At 43.5% G+C, this 20,000-nt stretch overlaps 1 protein-coding gene across 1 annotated transcript in view; it reads left to right on the plus strand.

The window, feature by feature from the left end:
• Positions 1–20,000, plus strand: part of Nipal2 (NIPA like domain containing 2) — an 89,366-nt gene that overhangs the window by 15,304 nt on the left and 54,062 nt on the right. Inside the window, exons 2-3 of the mRNA XM_075961226.1 lie at positions 8,386–8,454; positions 12,331–12,502. Of these exons, the coding sequence (XP_075817341.1) occupies positions 8,386–8,454; positions 12,331–12,502 (241 nt within the window). The remainder of the gene's footprint in view (positions 1–8,385; positions 8,455–12,330; positions 12,503–20,000) is intronic.

Here is a 20,000-nt window from a genome sequence, read left to right on the forward strand (position 1 = left end):
AGTGTGAATCCCCTCCCAAACAACTCAGTGTGAGTGTTGGTAAGCCTGTAACTATTAACAAAATACCCGAGGTAACTAACTTACGGAAGAAAAGGTATAGTCTTGCTCGTGGTCTTAAAGCCCCAATTGGGGTCTGGCAAACCCATTGCTTTTCCAACATTGCCAGGAAGCCACAGGGCAATGGTGGGGTATATGCAGAGGCTGTTTGTTCATTCCTGGCCACCCAGACCCGAAATAATTACACAGAAACTATATTAACTGTATCACTGCTTGGCCCATTCGCTTATGACTCTTATAACTAAGTCTTACATCTTAAATTAACCCATTTATATTATTCTATATTTAACCACGAGGCTCATGGTTTACCAGTAAGGTTTCCAGGGCATCTGTCTCCTTTGGTGGCTACATGGCGGCTCTCTGACTCCGCCTACTCTCTCTATATATCTCTGTTCAGATTTCCCACCTGACTGTATTCTACTAAGCCATTGGCCGAAACTTTCTTTAATAACCAATGGTAATAAAATATATTCCTAGCATACAGAGGGGAATCCCACCTCAGAGGTGCACATGGTGAACAAACTGATCACTACATAACTAGAGAATGAGAGAGATGAGTGGAGGAACTGGGGCCCTATGCTCCTTTTTCAGGGAATCCCCTCAATGACCAAAGACCTTCCTGTAAGGTCCCTTCTTCCAAAGGCCCACAGCACCCCCAAAAGAGTCCACACTGAGAACCAAAAACTTTGGCGTAAATCCTTTGGGAGACAATAAGCATCAAACCACGGCAGCCATTAGTGGGGAGTTACTCTACATTATGGTTCAAATGTGAAGAGCTCCCCTACAGGCTCAGGTGTTCCCAGCTGGTAGCACCATTTGGAGAGGTCATAGGACCTTTAGGATGTGGGGGATAAAGGCCATGGAGGTAGCTCCTGGACTGCCCTGTCTGCCTCCAGTTCTGACTGGGTGTGTGCTTCCTACTCTGGTTGTCTTCCTTGTGAGGGACTCTGCCACGCACTCTCTGCACGACGGAGCCTCCTCTCCATCCCCAACATGATGAGCTGACTCACTAACCTGAGGTTACTTACAGACTGGATGATCCAAAAACAGCTACATCAGTGCAGAGTCCCGCCATCAACGACATCCCATGGAAGCTAAGCCGTGGAATCCCACTTTCAACTCACCTTCTGCTTCTTATAGACTCTGGCGTGTACCTCTCAATATGGAGAAAGACAGGCAGGACGGAGTTCTGTGACACTCGGAATGTCCACGGCTCTATTATCACTGACCTATTGGAGCTAGCTATCACTGCTGTTCTGCTTATTCTGTTGCCATGGCTACTGAGTCTAAGTAACCTCCATATCAAGGTGGCAATGGGATTCTTATGGTATCCTGAAGGAAAAAGCCATCCTAGAACAATATGATAAGTGAACTAGACATTGTTCAAAGTGAACAGGAAGAGGTATGTGTTCCACTCAAATGCTACCTGTAAGGTACTTGAGTAGTCGTGGAAAATATTCGCCCACAGATACCAAATTCTCATCACTACGACAAAAATCCCTGACAAGTGCCATAAGAGAAGAGAATGTTTATTCTGGCTGTCAGATTAGGGGATTGGTCCATCCTGAGAGAGGAATGGGTGGGACCAAAGCAAGACTGAAACCCAGCAAACAGAGAGAGAAGAATTTTAGGCTAGCAAAACTACCCAGTAGATTATAATGGCGGACATGTATTGTTATTGAAAGTGGCCTGGTTGTTGGCTCTGAAAGGAGCCAACACATGATTATCATTCTGGAAGTGGCTTTGACAGGTGGAGGGGTTCAGGCCCTGAGTCAGAAGAGCATTACAAAAGGGAACAGTATCTATCAGGAACAGCACAGTGGGCCTTAAAGAGAAGAGGCTCCCTTTAAAAATGAAGAGGGGCTTCATTAAAGAAATGGCTTAAAGCATCATAAATAGCCGGGCGGTGGTGGCGCACGCCTTTAATCCCAGCAATCGGGAGGCAGAGGCAGGCGGATCTCTGTGAGTTCGAGACCAGCCTGGTCTACAAGAGCTAGTTCCAGGACAGGCTCCAAAACCACAGAGAAACCCTGTCTCGAAAAACCAAAAAAAAAAAAAAAAGCATCATAAATAAATCGAGTGAACAGCATCGAGCATCGTGGGCAGGGTGATGGAGGAGAGGGGACAGAGAAAGGAGCCATTTGGGGCCTGACTTGTGTAAGTTGGTAGAAGGAGCTGGCAGGATGCTTTATACCATGCAGTTAGGTTTGAGATGACATACTTCACGAGGAGGACGGAGGAGCTGGGTACTGGTTAAGGGCATAAATCATGAGCATAAAATCCACAGCACAGAACAGCTCATAGTATCTCAGAGAGAGAGCTGCAGGGTGGAGGCCTAATTTCTTCAGGCTGTGGTATCTGGCCTCTTAGGGTGAGTTTAAAAAGACAGTAGTATGATCTAACACATTTGCTGAATCCCATGAAAGGTTAGCAACACCAAAAAATCACCACCACAACAAAAACATAAACTGTGAATTTGGATGATAATGTGTTAGGTTCATGAAATATAACAGATGTACCATTTGGGTTTGTAGAGGATGATGTTGATGACGGGGGAAATATACATTTTACTGGAGTAGGGGGCCCATGTGAGAGCTTTGAGGCTTCTGCTCAATTTTCTTTGTGTACCCAAAGCTTCTAAAAATAAATTTTATTTAAAAAGTAATTGCCATGACTAATTGAAGGATACACAAGCCAAGCAGAACTAGACAATATCGTCGTAGTAACCAGCAGCATATAAGATAGCAGAGAACAGATTGCAGCTAAACTAAGTGCAAGCTTCAGTAATGCTACATAGCTAAGAATATTGATGAAGTTCAGAATGTGTGTCAGGAGCACATGATGGCTTTGAGGAGAAACTAGATTACTCAGACACTGCCACTCCGCAAAGCAGTCTGGCAGTTCCTGGCCAAGCTAAAAATGGACTCACCACACAACCCAGCAATTACATTTTTGGGCATTTATCCCAGAAAAATTAAGACTTATTTTCGTGAAGAATTTATACATGAACATTCATAGCAGCTTTATTTATAACAGCTCTAAACTGGAAACTATACACACGTCGTTCAACAAGTGAACGGTTAAACAAACTGTGATGCACACATACATAGCACGCTGCTCAACAACTGGGAGGAGCGAGCTATTGACACATGTCCTTGGGCAAAGCTTGACATTACGCTCAATGAACAAAAGCCAATTTCAAAAGTATACATACTTCGTGACTCCGCTTGCATAACACTTGCGAAATAATATTAAAATGGGGAATGGATTCGTGGTTGCTGTGGGGGAAGCGCAGGCAGGAGAAAGACTTGTTTCTCTGTAAAGGGTAACAGAAGGGTCTGATGGTGAGTGTTTTCCTTGTGGAGTTGCAGAACCCACACGTACGCGCATGCATAGCTGATAAAAGGCCAATTCATTGGATATTTTATTCTAGTTGTGTAAGAAGTCACATGAGGATGCATTGGTCTTACCTGTAGAATTCTTTGCAGCCTACAATATGAATCTGCAATCACTTCAAGATGAATTTTTAACTAATTATAATTGTTAGGGGAGTGACATATGACTGGGATGTGAGCATGGGGAGTGCTGGTCGTGACTGACCTGCACAAAGCCCTGGGGTCCGTCCTCAGGTCATGTAAACTGAGCTGGTGGGGCCCTGCTGTTTTACCAGCGTACAGAAGGTGGAGGAAGGAGAATCAAGGGTATCATCAGCTGCATAGTGCGTTCGAGGGCAGCCTGGTTTTCATGAGACCCTATCTCAAAAGGGGAGGTAGCGAGTAGAATTAGTAACTTCCTGATCAGGAGAGTAAGGATAAAAGAGAAAAAAAAACTCAGCCAAAATATAATTTCAGTTACATGAAAGGAATAAGCTCCAGAGAGCTACTGTATAGCATGGTGACTATTGCAAGTCCTAGTGTGTAAAATACTAAAAGAATGGGTGTAAACTGTCCTCACACCAAGGTGTATGTATGCTTTTCATATGTCAATTAAGTAGGTTTGGTGATTTTACGATTTAGCTCAGACTTATTATTAACTAGCTCTTACAACTTAAATTAACCCATAATTCTTGTCTATGTTTAGCCATGCGTCTTCGTAACCTTACTCAGTGAGGCATTCTCATCTTGCTTCCTCTCTGTCTTGGTGGCAACTTCAGACTGAGCCTTTCCTCTTCCCAGAATTCTCCTAGTCTGGTCACCCTGCCTATATGTCCTGCCTGGTTACTGGCCAATCAGTGTTTTATTAAACCAATATGGATAACAAATTATTACAGGGTACAAAAGCATTATCCCACAACACTTCGCCCTTTTTTTCTTTTCAAACCAAGAACTCTGACTCTAATCTCCTTTTTTTCTTTTCAGAGTAGATTCAATAATCTACCCTTTACTGTAACAAATAGAAATTCCATGTTTTTGAAAAGCTGTCAAAGTGATTGTATTGAAAGACCCTCAGAGGGGACCTTTCCTCTCTGATGAAGACCCCAGAACCAGGACACTCCGAGACCAGGCCACAGGATGCAATTAGCAAGAGGTTTATTGAGTAAACACAGGTACCTGCGGGCAGCAAGTCTTTCGGAGGACTTGCGCACCTGCCAACTGGAGGGCGGGCTTTTTATAGGGAAGAGCAAAAAGCAAGTTTACAGAAGCAAAAGCGTGGTTATCGATCGACCGGAATGAGGCGGGGGCATGAATGGTTTCCCCTCTCAGCATGGGTGTCAGCAAGAAGCAAGTTTTCAGAAGCAAAAGCGTGGTTATCGGAATGCGGCGGGGGGCATGAAAGGTTTCCTCTCTCAGCATGGATGCCTGGCAACAGTCATCCTGTTCCTATCTTATAGCTAACCTGCTTTGTTGACATCCTATCTTATTGACATCTTGCCTTGCAGTCTTCCTATCTCTATCTCCTGCTCTCTCAGGCACCTGGGATGTTCTTACGGGAGCAGGCTGGCTGCTGATCCGGAGATTTGTTTAAAACAAACAGGACGTTCCCCCAGGAGCATGCTAGCTGCGGGTTTTGAGGAGGGGGTCTGTAGGGTCTTTCAGTATCACTTTGCCTTCCTACCAGGAATATGTAAAAGTCTTCATCTATCTCCTCCTTGCCAAGATTCATTGTCTCATTTTTGTTTGTGGTCATCTTATTTGGTGTGCAACAGTATAGCATTGTGGTTTTGATTTGTTGTCTTCTTTGGAAAGACCTGCTCCAATCTTGTGCATTTATTGTCTTATTGTTGAATTTGTGGGTGTTTTAAAGCAATTTCCTGAATATCGAGCCCTACTTACATAAGAATTTATAAATACTTCCTCCTCTTCTGTTGTTTGCCTCTTCAGTGTGTTGATAGAGTTGCCTTCAGGTTTTGATTTGAGGGCTGGGATTATAGCTCTGAGTATTTGCCTAGCAGATAAAAGGAAACAGGAACGGTCACCAGCACCAAAATAAAATCAAATAAAAACAACAAAATTTCTCTCTTGATGAAGTCCAACCTGTGTATATTTTGTATTATATTGTAGGAGATCTTGGTGTCACATCCAAGAAACCCTTGCCAAATCTAGTCACCAATTTTAAAACTCCCAGCCTGATGTCTTTTGAATGGTTTATTGAATGATTTAAAGGATTTTGGAGTTGGTTGTTTCTCTTCAGCAATTTATTTTTATAGCTATGGAAGATTTTCATAATTATACATTCAATGCCAACTTGCTTTTGATTCTCCGTTTTCCTAATTATTGCCAAATGCATTCAATTGTAAGTAGAAAGCATGGAAATAGTACATTGTATTGTGATATAAGCAATCCCATGAACAATGGTGAGCAAAATCACTGCCAAGTGCCTTTATTAGGAACAAAATCTTAACTGATTAGAGACCATATTATATATCAACTCTAAAATGAGTTTTCAACTTTTCTGCTTCATTTTTTAAATACAAAATTTTACTTTGGCTTGGCTAACAGAGCTCTGAAACTTCAAAGACACTTTGTGTCTCAAAAGGAGGTCTTGTGATTGTGATGCTCTCTTGAAATTCAAGTAGTTCTTCGGGGAATCTGAGGCTCGCTGGAAGTTAGATTCTGTATACGAAGAGAAGCTCTCTGTACCATTGCTAGTTTATACTTACGAATTTTACACATTCGCAGGTGACAGTATCAAGTATATCTGTGTGTATGTGAGTTTGCATGTAGTGTATGCATGTTTACATGCTTGTGTGCAAATACACATGTATATGTGTGCATGCCACATGGAAGCCAGATGCGGACCTCAATGTCTTCCTAAATGGTTCTCTTTCTCTCTCTCTCTCTCTCTCTCTCTCTCTCTCTCTCTCTCTCTCTCTCTTCTCTCTTTCTCTCTGTGTGTGAGTGTGTGTGCGTGTGTGTGTGCATGTGTGCATGAGTGCCCATGCCACTATGCATGTTTGGAAGACAAAGGACAACTCTGGAGGGGGGGGTTGTCTTGCCTTCTACCTTCCTGAAGCGGGATCCCTCTTGTTGATTCTGCCTTGCGGCTCACTCCTGACTAGCTGGCCCACAAGCTTCTGGTCAATCCTCCTGCCTCCACCTCTCAGCTCAGGGTAGGAATTCTGGAAGCACAAACACAAATCACTGCATCTGGTTTTTTACGTGAATTTTTTCCAGAAATTGCTCTCCAGTCACAGGGTGTGAATTGTTAGCAGTTATGTTCACTGAGCCCGCACCTGATCCTCCCCACCTTATTTTTTGTGAGAGGGTCTCTTACTTAACCTGGGGTTTATGTGATTTGGCTGGACTGGCTGGCCAGTGAGTTCCAGGACCCACCTATCTCTACCCCGCAGTGTGGGGGTTAAAGACGTACACCACTACCCCAGCTTGTATGTGGGTGCTGGGGTCAGAACTCAAGTCCTCATGTTTCACAGCAGTTACTTCACCCACTGAGCCATGTCAACAGCCCACATAGAATCGTTTTAAAGAAATCATTTTAAAGTTATTAAATAATTCTTAATCTATCTGTGATAAATATTTGAGCATTATGAAGAACTTCCCTTTTAACCTTTATGGTTCTTATTTAAACTGTTACCTACTTTCCAAGTGTTTACTAATCCCCCAACTTTGAGGAGTACATTCTTTAGAATACTCAGTGGAAACCCGAGACTGGATTCTCATACCTCGGAGAATTTGCCCTCTCTTTGTAGAGTCAATGGCACACATGATGATGTTAAAGAAGAAATAGCATTTACCACGAAGGGTCTGAGTTAAGGTGGTCTGAGATGCTCTAGACTGCCACAGGCCAGGAGGGTAAAGTCTAGTTGGAGAGAGCTGACGGAGAACAGCACCTCAATGAATCCAGTGTTCCACCTGGGTGGGGTGTGCCACTTACCAGAGGCAGAGAAGTGTGTGTTGAGCAGCTGAATGGTTCAGGTGTGGACAGCTGTGGGGGCTGGCAGAGCTGGCATACGGTGACGTAGTCAACTGTGGAGAAACACTGTAGACAGTGACCAGAGGAGAAGTGGGAGATGCGTTCTGTCTAGTGGGACACTTTCGAGGGGAAGGGTTCCTGAGAACACCTTCCCTCTTCACTAGGCCAGGAAAGTGAACCAATTTGTCAAGACCACCCAATCAGAGAATCGCAGACCTGAGCCCCTAGTTTTCCTTTGACTTTGCATCCTATAATCTTCTTCCTACCACAGTTCTTCTGGGTGTATCAAGACAAAACAAAATGAACAGAACAGTTAAGTCAGAAGCATCTCTATGGGCAGTAAGACCTTGAGGCTGTTCACTGAGTGAGGCAGACAAATGCCTAGAAAATCTAATAAAGGACTCACTTCTTTCTTTTCCAAGATCGTATCTCACTGTGTAGCTCAGGCGAGCCTTAGGACCCTCTTGCATACGCCTCCCACCTCTGCCTCCTTAGTGCTCAGAATATGGGCATGAGCTGCCACACTTGCTATGACCTAATGGCTATTTGTAATTTTATTCATTATTGTGTGTGTGTGTGTGTGGTATATGTGTGTGTGATGTGAGCATGCATGGGCTGCACGTGTGTGGAGGTCGGAGGACGACTTTCAGGAGTTGGGTCTCTCTTTTCACTGTGGGTTCTCTGGTTCAAAGCCAGGTTATTGAATTGTGCAACACATGTTCCTACCCACTGAGCCATCTCATTGGCCCTGACCAAGCTATTTTCAAAAACCAGCATTTGGTGGCGTTCTCACTTTAATCAAATATTATTCCCAGGGCAGGTTTGGCAAATGTAAGGGAAGCAAAACTGAGCAGATGAGTAAATCAATTAATATAAAAGCAAACCCCTGCAGCGCCGCCAAATACCTTTCAAGTACTATTTCTAAAAGCCATTTAAAGAAAATGATTCCTTTTACAGGTTCACCTTTTTGGAGTGTTGCTGGCTATTTTAGGAAACGTGGTTATCAGCATTTCCCTAAATATCCAGGTAAGAAAAACTCAACTTTTCTGACTGTAGCTCGATCTGGGAATGTAATGTGCCTGTCACAGGTACGGTAGTTCTGCTTCTGCAGCTCTTTCAGCCATTCAAAAAAGAAGAAAAATAATGAAACATTATATGTTGTGATCTCACTGTGCAGACCAAAGGCCTTGCAGAACGGAGGACATACAGTAAGAACTTCAACTAAATTAGAGACCTGAGAGAACCCCTGCTGCTAAACTAAACTCTGAATGAAATCTGAATTTTAAGCCAAACTGTGAATTCAATCTAAATTTTAAATCACTTAGTAAGTCAGTTTGAAATAGAATCAAACCAATTTAGTTTCTTAAGCTACTGAACTAAAATAGGTCTTAATATCAAAATACCTCCTTGAATGTTATATAATTTTATGTAAAACTTTAGTAGACCATAGACTAATATAATTGTTACTAATTTCCAAGAAATGTATTTATTCCTAAAAATACGGAAATAAATCATGTTTTACTTTGCTGAGACCCATCATTGTGACAAAGCACCCAAGAAAAATGTACTAGCAAAGGAAAAGATTTATTTTGGCACTCTGTCCCTTTCTGCTTGACTTGTAGCAGTCAGTACATTATGGCTGGAACACACAGCAGAAGAGACCTATTCACCTACTGTGGCCAGGAAACAGGGTCGGGTAGAGGGGGCATCAGGAAAGGTTTCAATACTCCCTTTGACAGAGGTTTCTGTCCCGCCCAGTTCCACAGCCATTCAGTCCCCCCCCCCAAAAAAAACACAGAGGCCTATATTAATTATAAACTGGTTGGCCTATTAGCTCTGGCTTTTTATTAATTAGCTCTTATATCTCACATTAACCCACAATTCTTGTCTGTGTTAGCCACGTGACTTGGCACCTTTTATCAGGGAGGCATTCTCATCTTGCTTCCTCTGCATCTGGGTGATGACTGCAGACTGAGCCTTTCCTCTTCCCAGAATTCTCCTGTTCTGGTCACCCTGCCTATACTTTCTGCCTGGCTACTGGGCAATCAGCATTTTATTAAAGCAATACAACTGACAAATCTTTACAGGGTAAAGACATTGTCCTACAGTACTTTCCTTTTTTGCCTTTTCCAAACAAGAGCTCTGAATATAATCTCCTTTGTTTAGCTTTCTTCCTGTCTATTATCCAAAACAACTTGTAACTGACATTCCAAACAAAGACAAACATCCATAATCCATTTGGGGGGGGGAGGAATATGGGCCTAGTTTTCTAGGCTACTTCCTGCTGATTGGGGGCACTGATAATCTTATGGAGACCCAAAGAAAATTTAGAATTATAGTCAAATTCTGACTGGAATATTCTGTGAGGCTTGATCATCTCAGCCAGCAATCTTGTGGCTGTTCTGGATGTTGAACTCAAAGGAAACTCCAACAGAGATTCTCTAAAATGTTGGATCATCTGGGGCATCCACTCCTATCATAGATTTTTAAGGGGGTCTTCCTTGATCAAACCTGATTTTTCTTAACCCAAAATGAATCCACAGCCTCTTATTTCCTATGGAAACAAAATCAAAACCTCCTCTCCAAAGTAACATATCTTTTGACTTAAATTTTGAAGTCAAGGCATTTTCAAAGCATACATGTTGAATTAATCCAGCAGCATTTATAATCAAATGTTTTTTTAGCAGCTGTTGCTCCTTCCTCAGCAGTCAAACAATTCAAAGACAACACAGTAACATACAGTATCCAGATTCTCTGTGTGTTTTCCATTTTTATGTGGCTTTATTTTAAATACTATTTCTTTCATTTTTATTTTTTAATTTTTGTTGTTTTAAGACAGGGTTTCTCCATGTATCTTTGGCTATCCTGAAACTCACTCCGTAGACCAGTCTGGCCTCAAACTCACAGAGATCTGCCTGCCTCTGCCTCCCAAGTATTGGGATTAAAGTTGTGTCCCACCACACCCAACTACACTATTTCTTTTTTTTAAGGACTTTCTCTATCATTTTTCTTTTCTCTCCCAAGACTATGCATATTTTTAAACACACTGTAAACCATTTAGAGGTTTTTTGTCTGAATCTATCTTTACTGTATATCTCTCTTTTTCTGATCACATGAGGCTTTAATTTGCTAAGCGATATGGATAGGATTAACAGCTGGATCAGCCCAATTCCTTAGCTTTGTGAGAGTCTAGCTTCAAAGCAGAGGTGCTAGCCAGAGTCGTGTTTATTGCCACAACAGTATGGAGTTTCAAGGTCCCTGCTACCACCAAGAAACATACTGTTGGCTATTCATAAACACAGTTTACGTGTTTGGTGGTGGGGTTTCTTAAAAGAGCTGCAAGGTTTTTGCAGCTAAAACTGAGTCAGAAAGCCTCTCTTAAATGAAACGCACTTGCCTCTAGAAAAAAGAGCCCACCCGAGAAAATGCTGCTACAGAGAAGCCATGCTTAACTCTGTTCTTTTGTGTCTAGAATTACTTCCCAAGCCCTCTTGGGTTTATGTGGATGTAATTGCTCCAAGTTGGGCACCAGATGTGGTCTATTACAATGAAGTAGTCCCACACTAGCTCAGAATGGAGTATAATAAGGGGTTCTTTCTTTAGGGGTAGACTCACAGATCAACAGTCCTCTGCATGATCAGGGAACAGGAACTGAACCCAGCAGCGAAGAGAGGCCATACAAGCTTTATGTCTGCATTTACAGTACAAGAGACCACGTTCAAATGGACTGGTATCTTAAAGGCTTTTGGCTGAAGGAGTTCCTACAGCATGCCCGTATCAAGAACATGCCCTTAGTACCTAACTTCCTTCAAATAGGTCCTATATCCTTAAGGATCCCTATCGCCCAGTGATAGAGCCAAGCCTTTAACACAGATCATTGTGGAACATTTCAGACACAAACTATAGCATTTAAACAAAAGAACTTTAGTGCCAGTAAGATGGCTCCATGGGTGAAGGCATTTGCCTCTAAGCCCAATGGCCCGATTTCAACCCCTGGGACCCACATGGTGAAAGGGAGGACCAATCCCCAAACTGTGCTCTGACCTCAGCATGTACTCTGTGGACTGCTAATTCACAATGAGCTTTTTTTCTTTTAAATGTTTTGTGTTTTCTTCTAAACCTCTAATTACTTTTTAAGATGATCTGGACCAGTCTACTAGTCTGTTGTTCAGTTATCATAAAATCTAGGGAAAACATGTTTAATGAGTTCCTCTGGATTCATAGGTTTGCTACATTTTGCAGTGCTGGGGATGACACCCATGGCCTTGTGCAGGCTTATGAAGTGCACTTGCATCCTGCCTGGCTATATTAATTGTGGTAGATGCTTCAACCCATACATCTGAATCCCTTCTAAATACACTCTCCCTAATACTTCACTGCTTTTATCTTGTTAATGTTTCTTTTGGGATCTGGAACTACTTTAAATTCTAAAAAAAAAAAAAAAAAAAAAAAAAAAACCTATCTCAGCCCAGTGCTCTAAGACGCTCCTCATGTCCATACTTATCTTCAGATAGTGATGAAGAGACACATTTTACAGAGTTGTGAGGGGGAAAAAACAGTGTGCATACACAAAAGACCCCTAGACTACAAAATGCAATAGAAATATGATTCTTCTTGGGACAAACAGAAAGCCATAAGAGTCAGCAAATAAATTAGAAAACTTGGATGTGAAAAGAGATTTAAACTTCCCAAGCAAGTGGGACTTGATAGTACACACCTTTAGTCCTAGCACTTAGGAGGCAGAGGGATCACTGAGAGTTTGAGTCCAGCCTGCTCTACCAGCGATTACCAGGCCAATCAGGGAAACACAGTGAGAACCTGCCTCAAAAAGCAAAATAAAAATTGACAGCGAGTTTTAGTTGGGTAGAAATGTTTTCTATTTACATCCTGTTTTGCTTCCAGAAATACTCTCATCTTCATTTGGCCCAGAAGGAGCACCCGAAGCCGTACTTTAGGAGTGCGCTGTGGTGGAGTGGCGTCCTGCTGATGGCTGTAGGAGAAACAGGCAATTTTGCAGCCTACGGCATTGCCCCCATCACTCTGATTGCGCCATTGGGATGTGTGTCGGTCACAGGTAGGCCATTTACCCCTGTTTTACAATCAACATGTTCACAAATTAGAGTTGGTGAAAGATGTAACACAGAAAAATGTCTTATTCCCGCTTTTCTGAGTATGTTTAGATCGCAGCTGTAGTCTCTGTTACGCCCTTCCATGCCACATGCTAGCCACATGGAAACATGAATTCTATAGCTGTCCATTTACATGGAAGGCCATGTTTTCAACGTCTGAGTCTGAAGAAGTTAAAAGTCATTTTAGAAGTTATACTGTGTTTTGGATCACTAATGGATTATCTAAAAACATTTATAGGCAACTGTACTTTATTTTTATGCTAAACTGATAATACATATAATTGAGTCACTGTTGTCTGATCCTGAATCATAGTTTTGTCTCTTTTTGGCATTAAAAATTAATGATGAGTTATTTTGCATTACCATAAGAATGTACAGTTTTATAATAATGTCACAATTACCCACTCACAACTAAGTACATTTAGAGATGAGTAAAAGGACATATTTTAAAGAGCAAAAATCACTGCTAACAAGGATAAATTCTATAACAAGCCTTGTTTAAAATTAGTTTAAAAAATCTTTTTATTCTTTATCTGCTACTATGGGAACAGCATATTTCTAAACGTCTGTGAATGCAGAATCTTCATTGAAGTAGAAACGACTTGACAGTTGTTGAGAATGACTGGATCGAGGGCATCATGTGGTCATATAGCCCAAGTTTAATATTTCTCCAGAATGTGATGTGATCTCTCAGGGAAGTACAGCTTAAACTGAAAGAATGTATGTGCAGACAGAATTCCGTTTTATTTTGGAAGCCTCTCCTTTAACTTTTCAAATTTTTAAGATTGTATTACAATAGATATTTTAGAAGAAATACTTATTTCATTTTCTTGAAATTGTTGAAGCCCCATATTGAGGCCTGGGGAGATGGCTGCATGGGAGAGGTTGCATGCCTGCTTCACAAACATGAGAGCTGAGTCTGGATTCCCAGCACCCATGTAAAAGCCAGGAAAAGTGGCGCTTGCCTGTAAGCTCAAAACAGCAGTGGGACAGAGGTAGAGCCCAGGGATTCACCGGCCAAACCATGAGCTCCAGGTCCAGTGAGGGACTTTGTTACTAAAAATACGGTGGGCAGCAAGAGAAAGAAAGATGCCCGGCCCTGTCCTCAGGCCTCTCCATACATACACACAGGGTGGCACTCACATGCGTGTGCAAACACGTGCATACAACGTATCTGCATACACATACAAAAAATCCACATACTGATACTACCCCGAGGAGACAAAATGTATACAGTCATTTACCATTTTTAACATCCCAATAAAGTAAGTTGGGTATGCATTCTATTTTATTGTATATAATACATCCACAGATGTTCTAGACATTTTCCTCCTCAATATCTGAGAAATAACAGCTAAGAGTTTTTATTGGGTTGTCAAGGTGGGACAGAGGGGCTTTCTGGCTTTCTGTTCTCTTCAGATTGTGCATTTTGTCGGCTTTGCTCTTGTTTCTGCTTTATGCTCTTTCCATGAAATGTCCGAGGAAAGTGTGTGGGCAGCGTCAGTGGCTACCCAGAAGAGGGCCGTGTGCACCATACTACACTGTACTGGCTCTGCTTACCTCATGTTCTCCCAGCTCTTGGGAAAACATAGTAGTGGAGACTCGGTAAGATACGAATTGCCATGTTGCCGGAAGCGGGCAGTGATGCCCTGCGAAGACGGTTCACGAAGCTGTGACTGTGCTGTCATCGCGTTTGCCCAAAATTCTTATTAATAACTAGGAACTCACGTTTTCTGCCCTGCCGCTTAGCGAGTCCCCCTCCCCAAGTCTCCCGCTGTACCTGGATCGCTCTGCCAGCACATGAGCTTTTTGCACGGATGTAGGCAAGTGTTCTTAGTAGGCTCTTAGCCTTAGTTAAAGATTCTACTGCTCATCGGGGCTGTCTGCAGACATCCACAAGCTCTCCCGACGCAGATCGGCCCTGGCGGGTGAAGAACACCCAAAGGCCCACAGGGTACCTTGCAGGCATCGTTATGATGAGCAAATATTTGGTGAAGAAAAGGAGAGAAAGAAAAGCAGAACAGTTCGTGTGCTGTGGAAAGAGGCAGAACTGAAGAAGCAAAGGCAATGAGAAACAGGCTAATGTAGGTGGGTGGCCTGCACTGCCACCCAGGGCCATGGTGATGTCCTGGCCCAGACTGCTGCTAAGAGCCATCTTTGGGTTCGTGGTCTGCTTTCAACTGAGGTCTGGGTTGATATCCATGGCTTATGTTACCACTGGGGCCCATGAGGAACATGCATGGTGAAGTCAGAGGGCTAAGCTGAACTTGCTCTGCTCCTTGCTCCTCGCTGGCCCTGGAAGAACTGGTCCTGCCCCACTCAGGAGAGCTAGCCCAGTGGCCTAGGCACTGGAGAGCTGGCCCTGCATTCGGGATAGCTATCCCCTCCCCTCACTGTGGACCCTGTTGACTTGGCACAGGAGAGCTGGCTCTGCCCATCACTGAGGGGGGTGGTCCCAGCTCAGCTACCACTGAGGGCCCATACCCAAGGGCTTTGAGTTGGCTCACCCCAACATCTATCCATCTATGGTCTGTGGGGCACATGGGAAGACTGGTCCTGTGGAACCCCAGCCACAGGATCGCCATGACTCAGAGCAATAGCAGATTATCTGAGGGGAGTTTCAGTGAGGGTCCAGTATTGATGGTGTATCAGAAGCCAGAGGCCCTGAACCAGACCAACAACTCAGTGCAATGAACATTTGCAAGTAAAGCTCTTTGGACAAAAGGGTCCACTGTGTTACACACCGCAGCTCCCAAGGCCACTATGACAAATGAGCATGTGATGGAGAGGTGGGGAAAACAGAGGGGTGAAGTGAGGGTTTTGTTCGTTTTGTTTTCCTTTGGGAGGGAACCCCTAAAGGTGGAGGCACTGGGAAATAAGTGGGGATGGAGAGGGTGATATGAATTCTTTAGGAATTCCCCAAAAAATATGTTTAGAAAAACACTATCCAAAGAAATGAGTTCATACACAATGAATAAATCATGTGAAATCAGCAAATGAAATAAGGGAAACACATACACACCACACACATACACAACCTCCACCACCACCACAACAAGTGAGCTTACAGCCTCAGATACAAATCATCTCCTCCTGCACAGCAATGCACGCTCATAAACATTGTTCCACAGCTCTCTGGACTGCAGGGAAGTGTGTGGATGGTGGGGCCCAGGATGCTAAAGCCTTCCTGTGCAGTGCAGGAGGGAAACGATTCTGAAAACAAATGGCTGTGTCTGTAGACAGGCAAGAAGTTGCTCTACACTTCTCTCTGTTGGTGTCTTCTTACCTCCTCTCATTGGAAACTTTAAGAAATGAAACTTCCCCTTTGAATTTGAAAAAAATATAACATATGCAATAATTTTGCATGGATATTACATATTTTACTATTTTTCTTCTGTCTCTTGCTTTTAAGTGTATGTGTGTGTGTGTGTGTGTGTGTGTGTGTGTGTGTGTGAGAGAGAGAGAGAGAGAGAGAGAGAGAGAGAGAGAGAGAGATTGACATTTGGTGCATTTAGAACCACATCACCACATCCCTGGAAGGCAAGAACTGACTCCTACAGGCTGTCCTCTGGCTGCCACACTTATATAAATATATACACATATAGAAAGTTTTATAAAGAAGTCCATAATCCTAGAGGTATCTGAGTTTGGGGGTAGAATGTTCCATGGGGCTTGAGCAATTATATATCTTCAGAGGAAGACCAGTGAACACTCTCCAGAACCCAGTGGCCAGAGGCACTTTTATGAGGAGAACCTTAGATATAATAGTTTCTGCAGAACACCCCCAAGCCTTCTGCTAAGCGGCAGAGATTAGCAGTGGGAAGAGCCCGGAGCTCTGGTGGGCTCTGTAGCTCCAGCAATGGGCATCAGATTCTTTGTATCATTTTCACTCTCCATAGACAGTGGTGCCTAAAGCTTTTCTGACTGAAAATGTGGCTGTGCTGTAGTGTAATTAATTCTAGATGGTGATTTGTTTTGTGTTTCTCTTAAGAAGCTCATGGGCTTCTAATTTCCTCAGAGCTAGGCTGACTAGTGTTCCAGGACACCAGCCAGTAGGACGGTCATGAGAACAGCTCTGGGTCACACTGCCTGGTCGGATACCACGCCTGCCCCTGGCCAGCTCTGCCCAGCACTGCATCCTCGTGCACGCAGTTTAAACCATTTTTATGGCTCAGATCACTAATCTGTAAATGGCGGTAAAAATAGTTGCTGTTTCAGGGGTGACTGTGAAGACCCGCGTAAGCTCAACGGTGCAGACTATTTGACATGCAGCCCTGGCTATTGTCACTGTGCACATAATGATCATTATTGTTACACAGAGACAAAGTACAGATTCTTTATAATGGAGCATGTTCCTTGCTCTAAAATGGATGAGCCAATTTGGGAAGGCTTTGCTTTGTTCTTATCCAGGCAGTGGTTAATTTGCATGGAGCGGAAAGTAGAATCGTTCATCCATGAAGCAGCAATTGCTCTCCAACTCCTCCACATTGTCCTTATGAACATTTCCAAATAAACCAAGGCAAAGCACAGTTTATAAAACAGGTACAGGGCCCTGTGTGGCAGTACACACCTCTAATACATGACCCAGGAGGCTGAGGCAGGAGGACTGCCACTAGCTCAAGGCCAGCCTGAGCCATGTAGTAAGAACCAGGCCAGTCATGACTACACACGAAGAGCCTGTCTTTAAAAGCCACCCCTTCCCAAGACTCGGGAACCATCTTGGAAGAAGGAGCAGAAGGATGTTAAGAACCAACTGTTAGGGAGAACCAGAGTAAACCCGTGTAAAATGGCATGTTTCAGACATGATAGCACCGTCCACTGGTGAAGTCACAGCAGCTGCGGCTGCCTTCCCAAGATCAAGCCAGTCAACACTCCAGTGTGGCAGGGAGGGTAGGGAGGGGGGCTCATAGCTCCCACCCCTAACTGAGGCACTGCTGATAGCTGAAGGAGGAGTCCGTTTACTTTAAGAATGTGGCCTCTGGTTGGTCCACGATCTTCTCTGGGGTAGTATATGGGCAGCACAGACCGGACCTGATGGACTATTTAGAAAGAAAAGAGGACACAAAGCTGTGAGGGGCGGTGAGGAGGTGGGGTGGGTCTGGAATGGCATGGGGAGTAAATAAATATAATCTCACTATATTGTAAGAAATCCTCAACTCATAAAGTAAAAATGTATTTTTAAAAAACAAAAAAGCAAAGCAAAAGGTCATGGTGGGAAGAAAAGAGGGAGGGAGGAAGGGAATTTATCAGCGTGAAGAAGACATTGCCTTCTAAGTGTGTGGTCTACCCCCTCCTGCTCTCTCATGAGCAGTTCTGCTTCCTGTACGTTAACTCGGGCTGAAGGACACACTCATCTTCATCTCCAACTATGACTGGACCATGTATTTTTTACAAGCTATTGCTTACCAGAAATCCATTAAAAAGACATGCTAGATAGTAGCTGGTATAATAGCTCAATCAGGAGATGAGCTCAATATCCTGAGCCCCATTTAGAAAGGAAGGAGAGAGACAGGAAGGCAAGCTTGCTTAGCAGGGCGGTGCCTTTGTAATGTCTGGAGGAAGAGACAGGTTGATCCCTGGGGCCAGCTGGCCAGCCTAGCCTATTTGGTGACTTCCAGGCTGGTGAGGAACCCTGACTCATAAAGAAAAGGTGGGAGGTGCCTAAAATATGACACCTAAGGGAGGGAAGGAATAAGAAGGGAGGGAGGGAAGGAGGGAGGGAGGAAGGAAGGAAGGAAGAGAGGGAGGAAGAAGAGAAGAGAAAAGAAGAGGAGAGGAGAGGAGAGGAGAGGAGAAGAGAAGAGAAGAGAAGAGAAGAGAAGAGAAGAGAAGAGAAGAGAAGAGAAGAGAAGAGAAGAGAAGAGAAGAGAAGAGATATACTGTGGAATTTTAATGGTTTTTGACATGCCAATCCTTTCAGTCTGGGTAGCCCTTCATCCTCGGGAGGCCTTTCCTGTCTCCTAGACTGAGTTAAGCAATCTTCACATTCCACACAAAGCCACTTCCCATTTGCACGATGGAATTTTGTGAATTAGAAAAAGATGACCCCTTCGTGTGATATTTTATTTCTGCCGATCTGTGAATTTTCATGGCCATCCTGAGAAATACATCTGGAGTCTCAGTGTGCTGAGCAACGTATACAACTGCACAGTTGTGCACAATGGCCTGGCCTACACTTGCCCTTCAACACTACTCCACATGCCCACAATGACCCAAGTGTCTGCTTCACCATCCAACGTGAGACCCTGGGGACTGTGTGTCGCATTGCTCACCATCCAAGAGAGCCTGACACAAGAAACTCCTACAACACAGCCTGCAGAACTGGTCTGGGTTTGAATACTGATGAAAAGGGCCTACGTGCTTTTAAAAATTGAATTCCTATTTATTAATTTTAAGGTTTAATTTATAAGGGGTAGAGGTACAGATATGTGCCTATGAGTGCAAGTGCCTACAGAGGTATAGACATCAGACCCTTGAAACTGGAGTTACAGGTGACTGTGAAGACATACCCCCCAGCACACACGGATACACCCAAACGGGTTCTAAGAACAGAGCTCGGGTCTTCTGTAAGAACATCATATTCTCCACCTGAAGATTTCAGTTTCCATGTTGTACAATGACTAGTCAGTTCACTGCAAGACACTCAAGAATATTCACTCCCGTGAAGGCTAGGAAGTTCCTGAGCTTATCCCAGAAGATGAGTTAGACCATTCATGCATCTACAAAATATGGCCTCACTCTTCACTGTTGTCCACTTTATACCTCCATAACTAAGTTCTATGCTATATGTAAACATTTAGAGATAGTTAAAAATAAGGAAGTTACCCACAATCCGGAAGTTGAGGTTATATGGAATTGGGGAGATTCAGAGGGAACCTCACTCAGTATAGTCAACTTCTTGTAGGGGGATAAGCAGCAGAGTTCGGAAGGAGACTGATTCCAGGCTCCAGAGAGGGAGTGGGTAGGAGGCACCAACGCTACTTTTCAGTTCCATGCTTAGAGCACACTGACTTCAAGCCTAGAAGATAGATCTTTTCACAATGTACATATTGACGATGTTTCCAGTGATACACTGTTAAAGGTGAGAAATGGATACTGAGTGAGTGTCCGCCATGTCAAGTGCTGTGTGGGATACACAAACAGACCACTACTCTCAGTCATGGCTAAGGTGAACGGAAGGAAGAGATGGATTGAATTCAGAAGGAATTATATGAGAGCAAATACTCGGAGTTTCCTATTGAACAAACGTTTAGTAGCAGCAAGCTCTCACTGGCCACAGAATAATTTCCTCAGAAATTAAAACCAATCATCACCCAACTAATTTGGGTTAAGGCTGGGAGCTGATAAACTACTGAGAGGGTAGCGAGAGTCAGACCTGAGCCTGTGTTCTTTCTGACTCCCCTGATCAGATGGCTGTCATAACTCATCGAAGCCCTTGACCTG

Source organism: Microtus pennsylvanicus, chromosome 2, assembly GCF_037038515.1.
Source record: "Microtus pennsylvanicus isolate mMicPen1 chromosome 2, mMicPen1.hap1, whole genome shotgun sequence".
NCBI classification, from domain to species: domain Eukaryota; kingdom Metazoa; phylum Chordata; class Mammalia; order Rodentia; family Cricetidae; genus Microtus; species Microtus pennsylvanicus.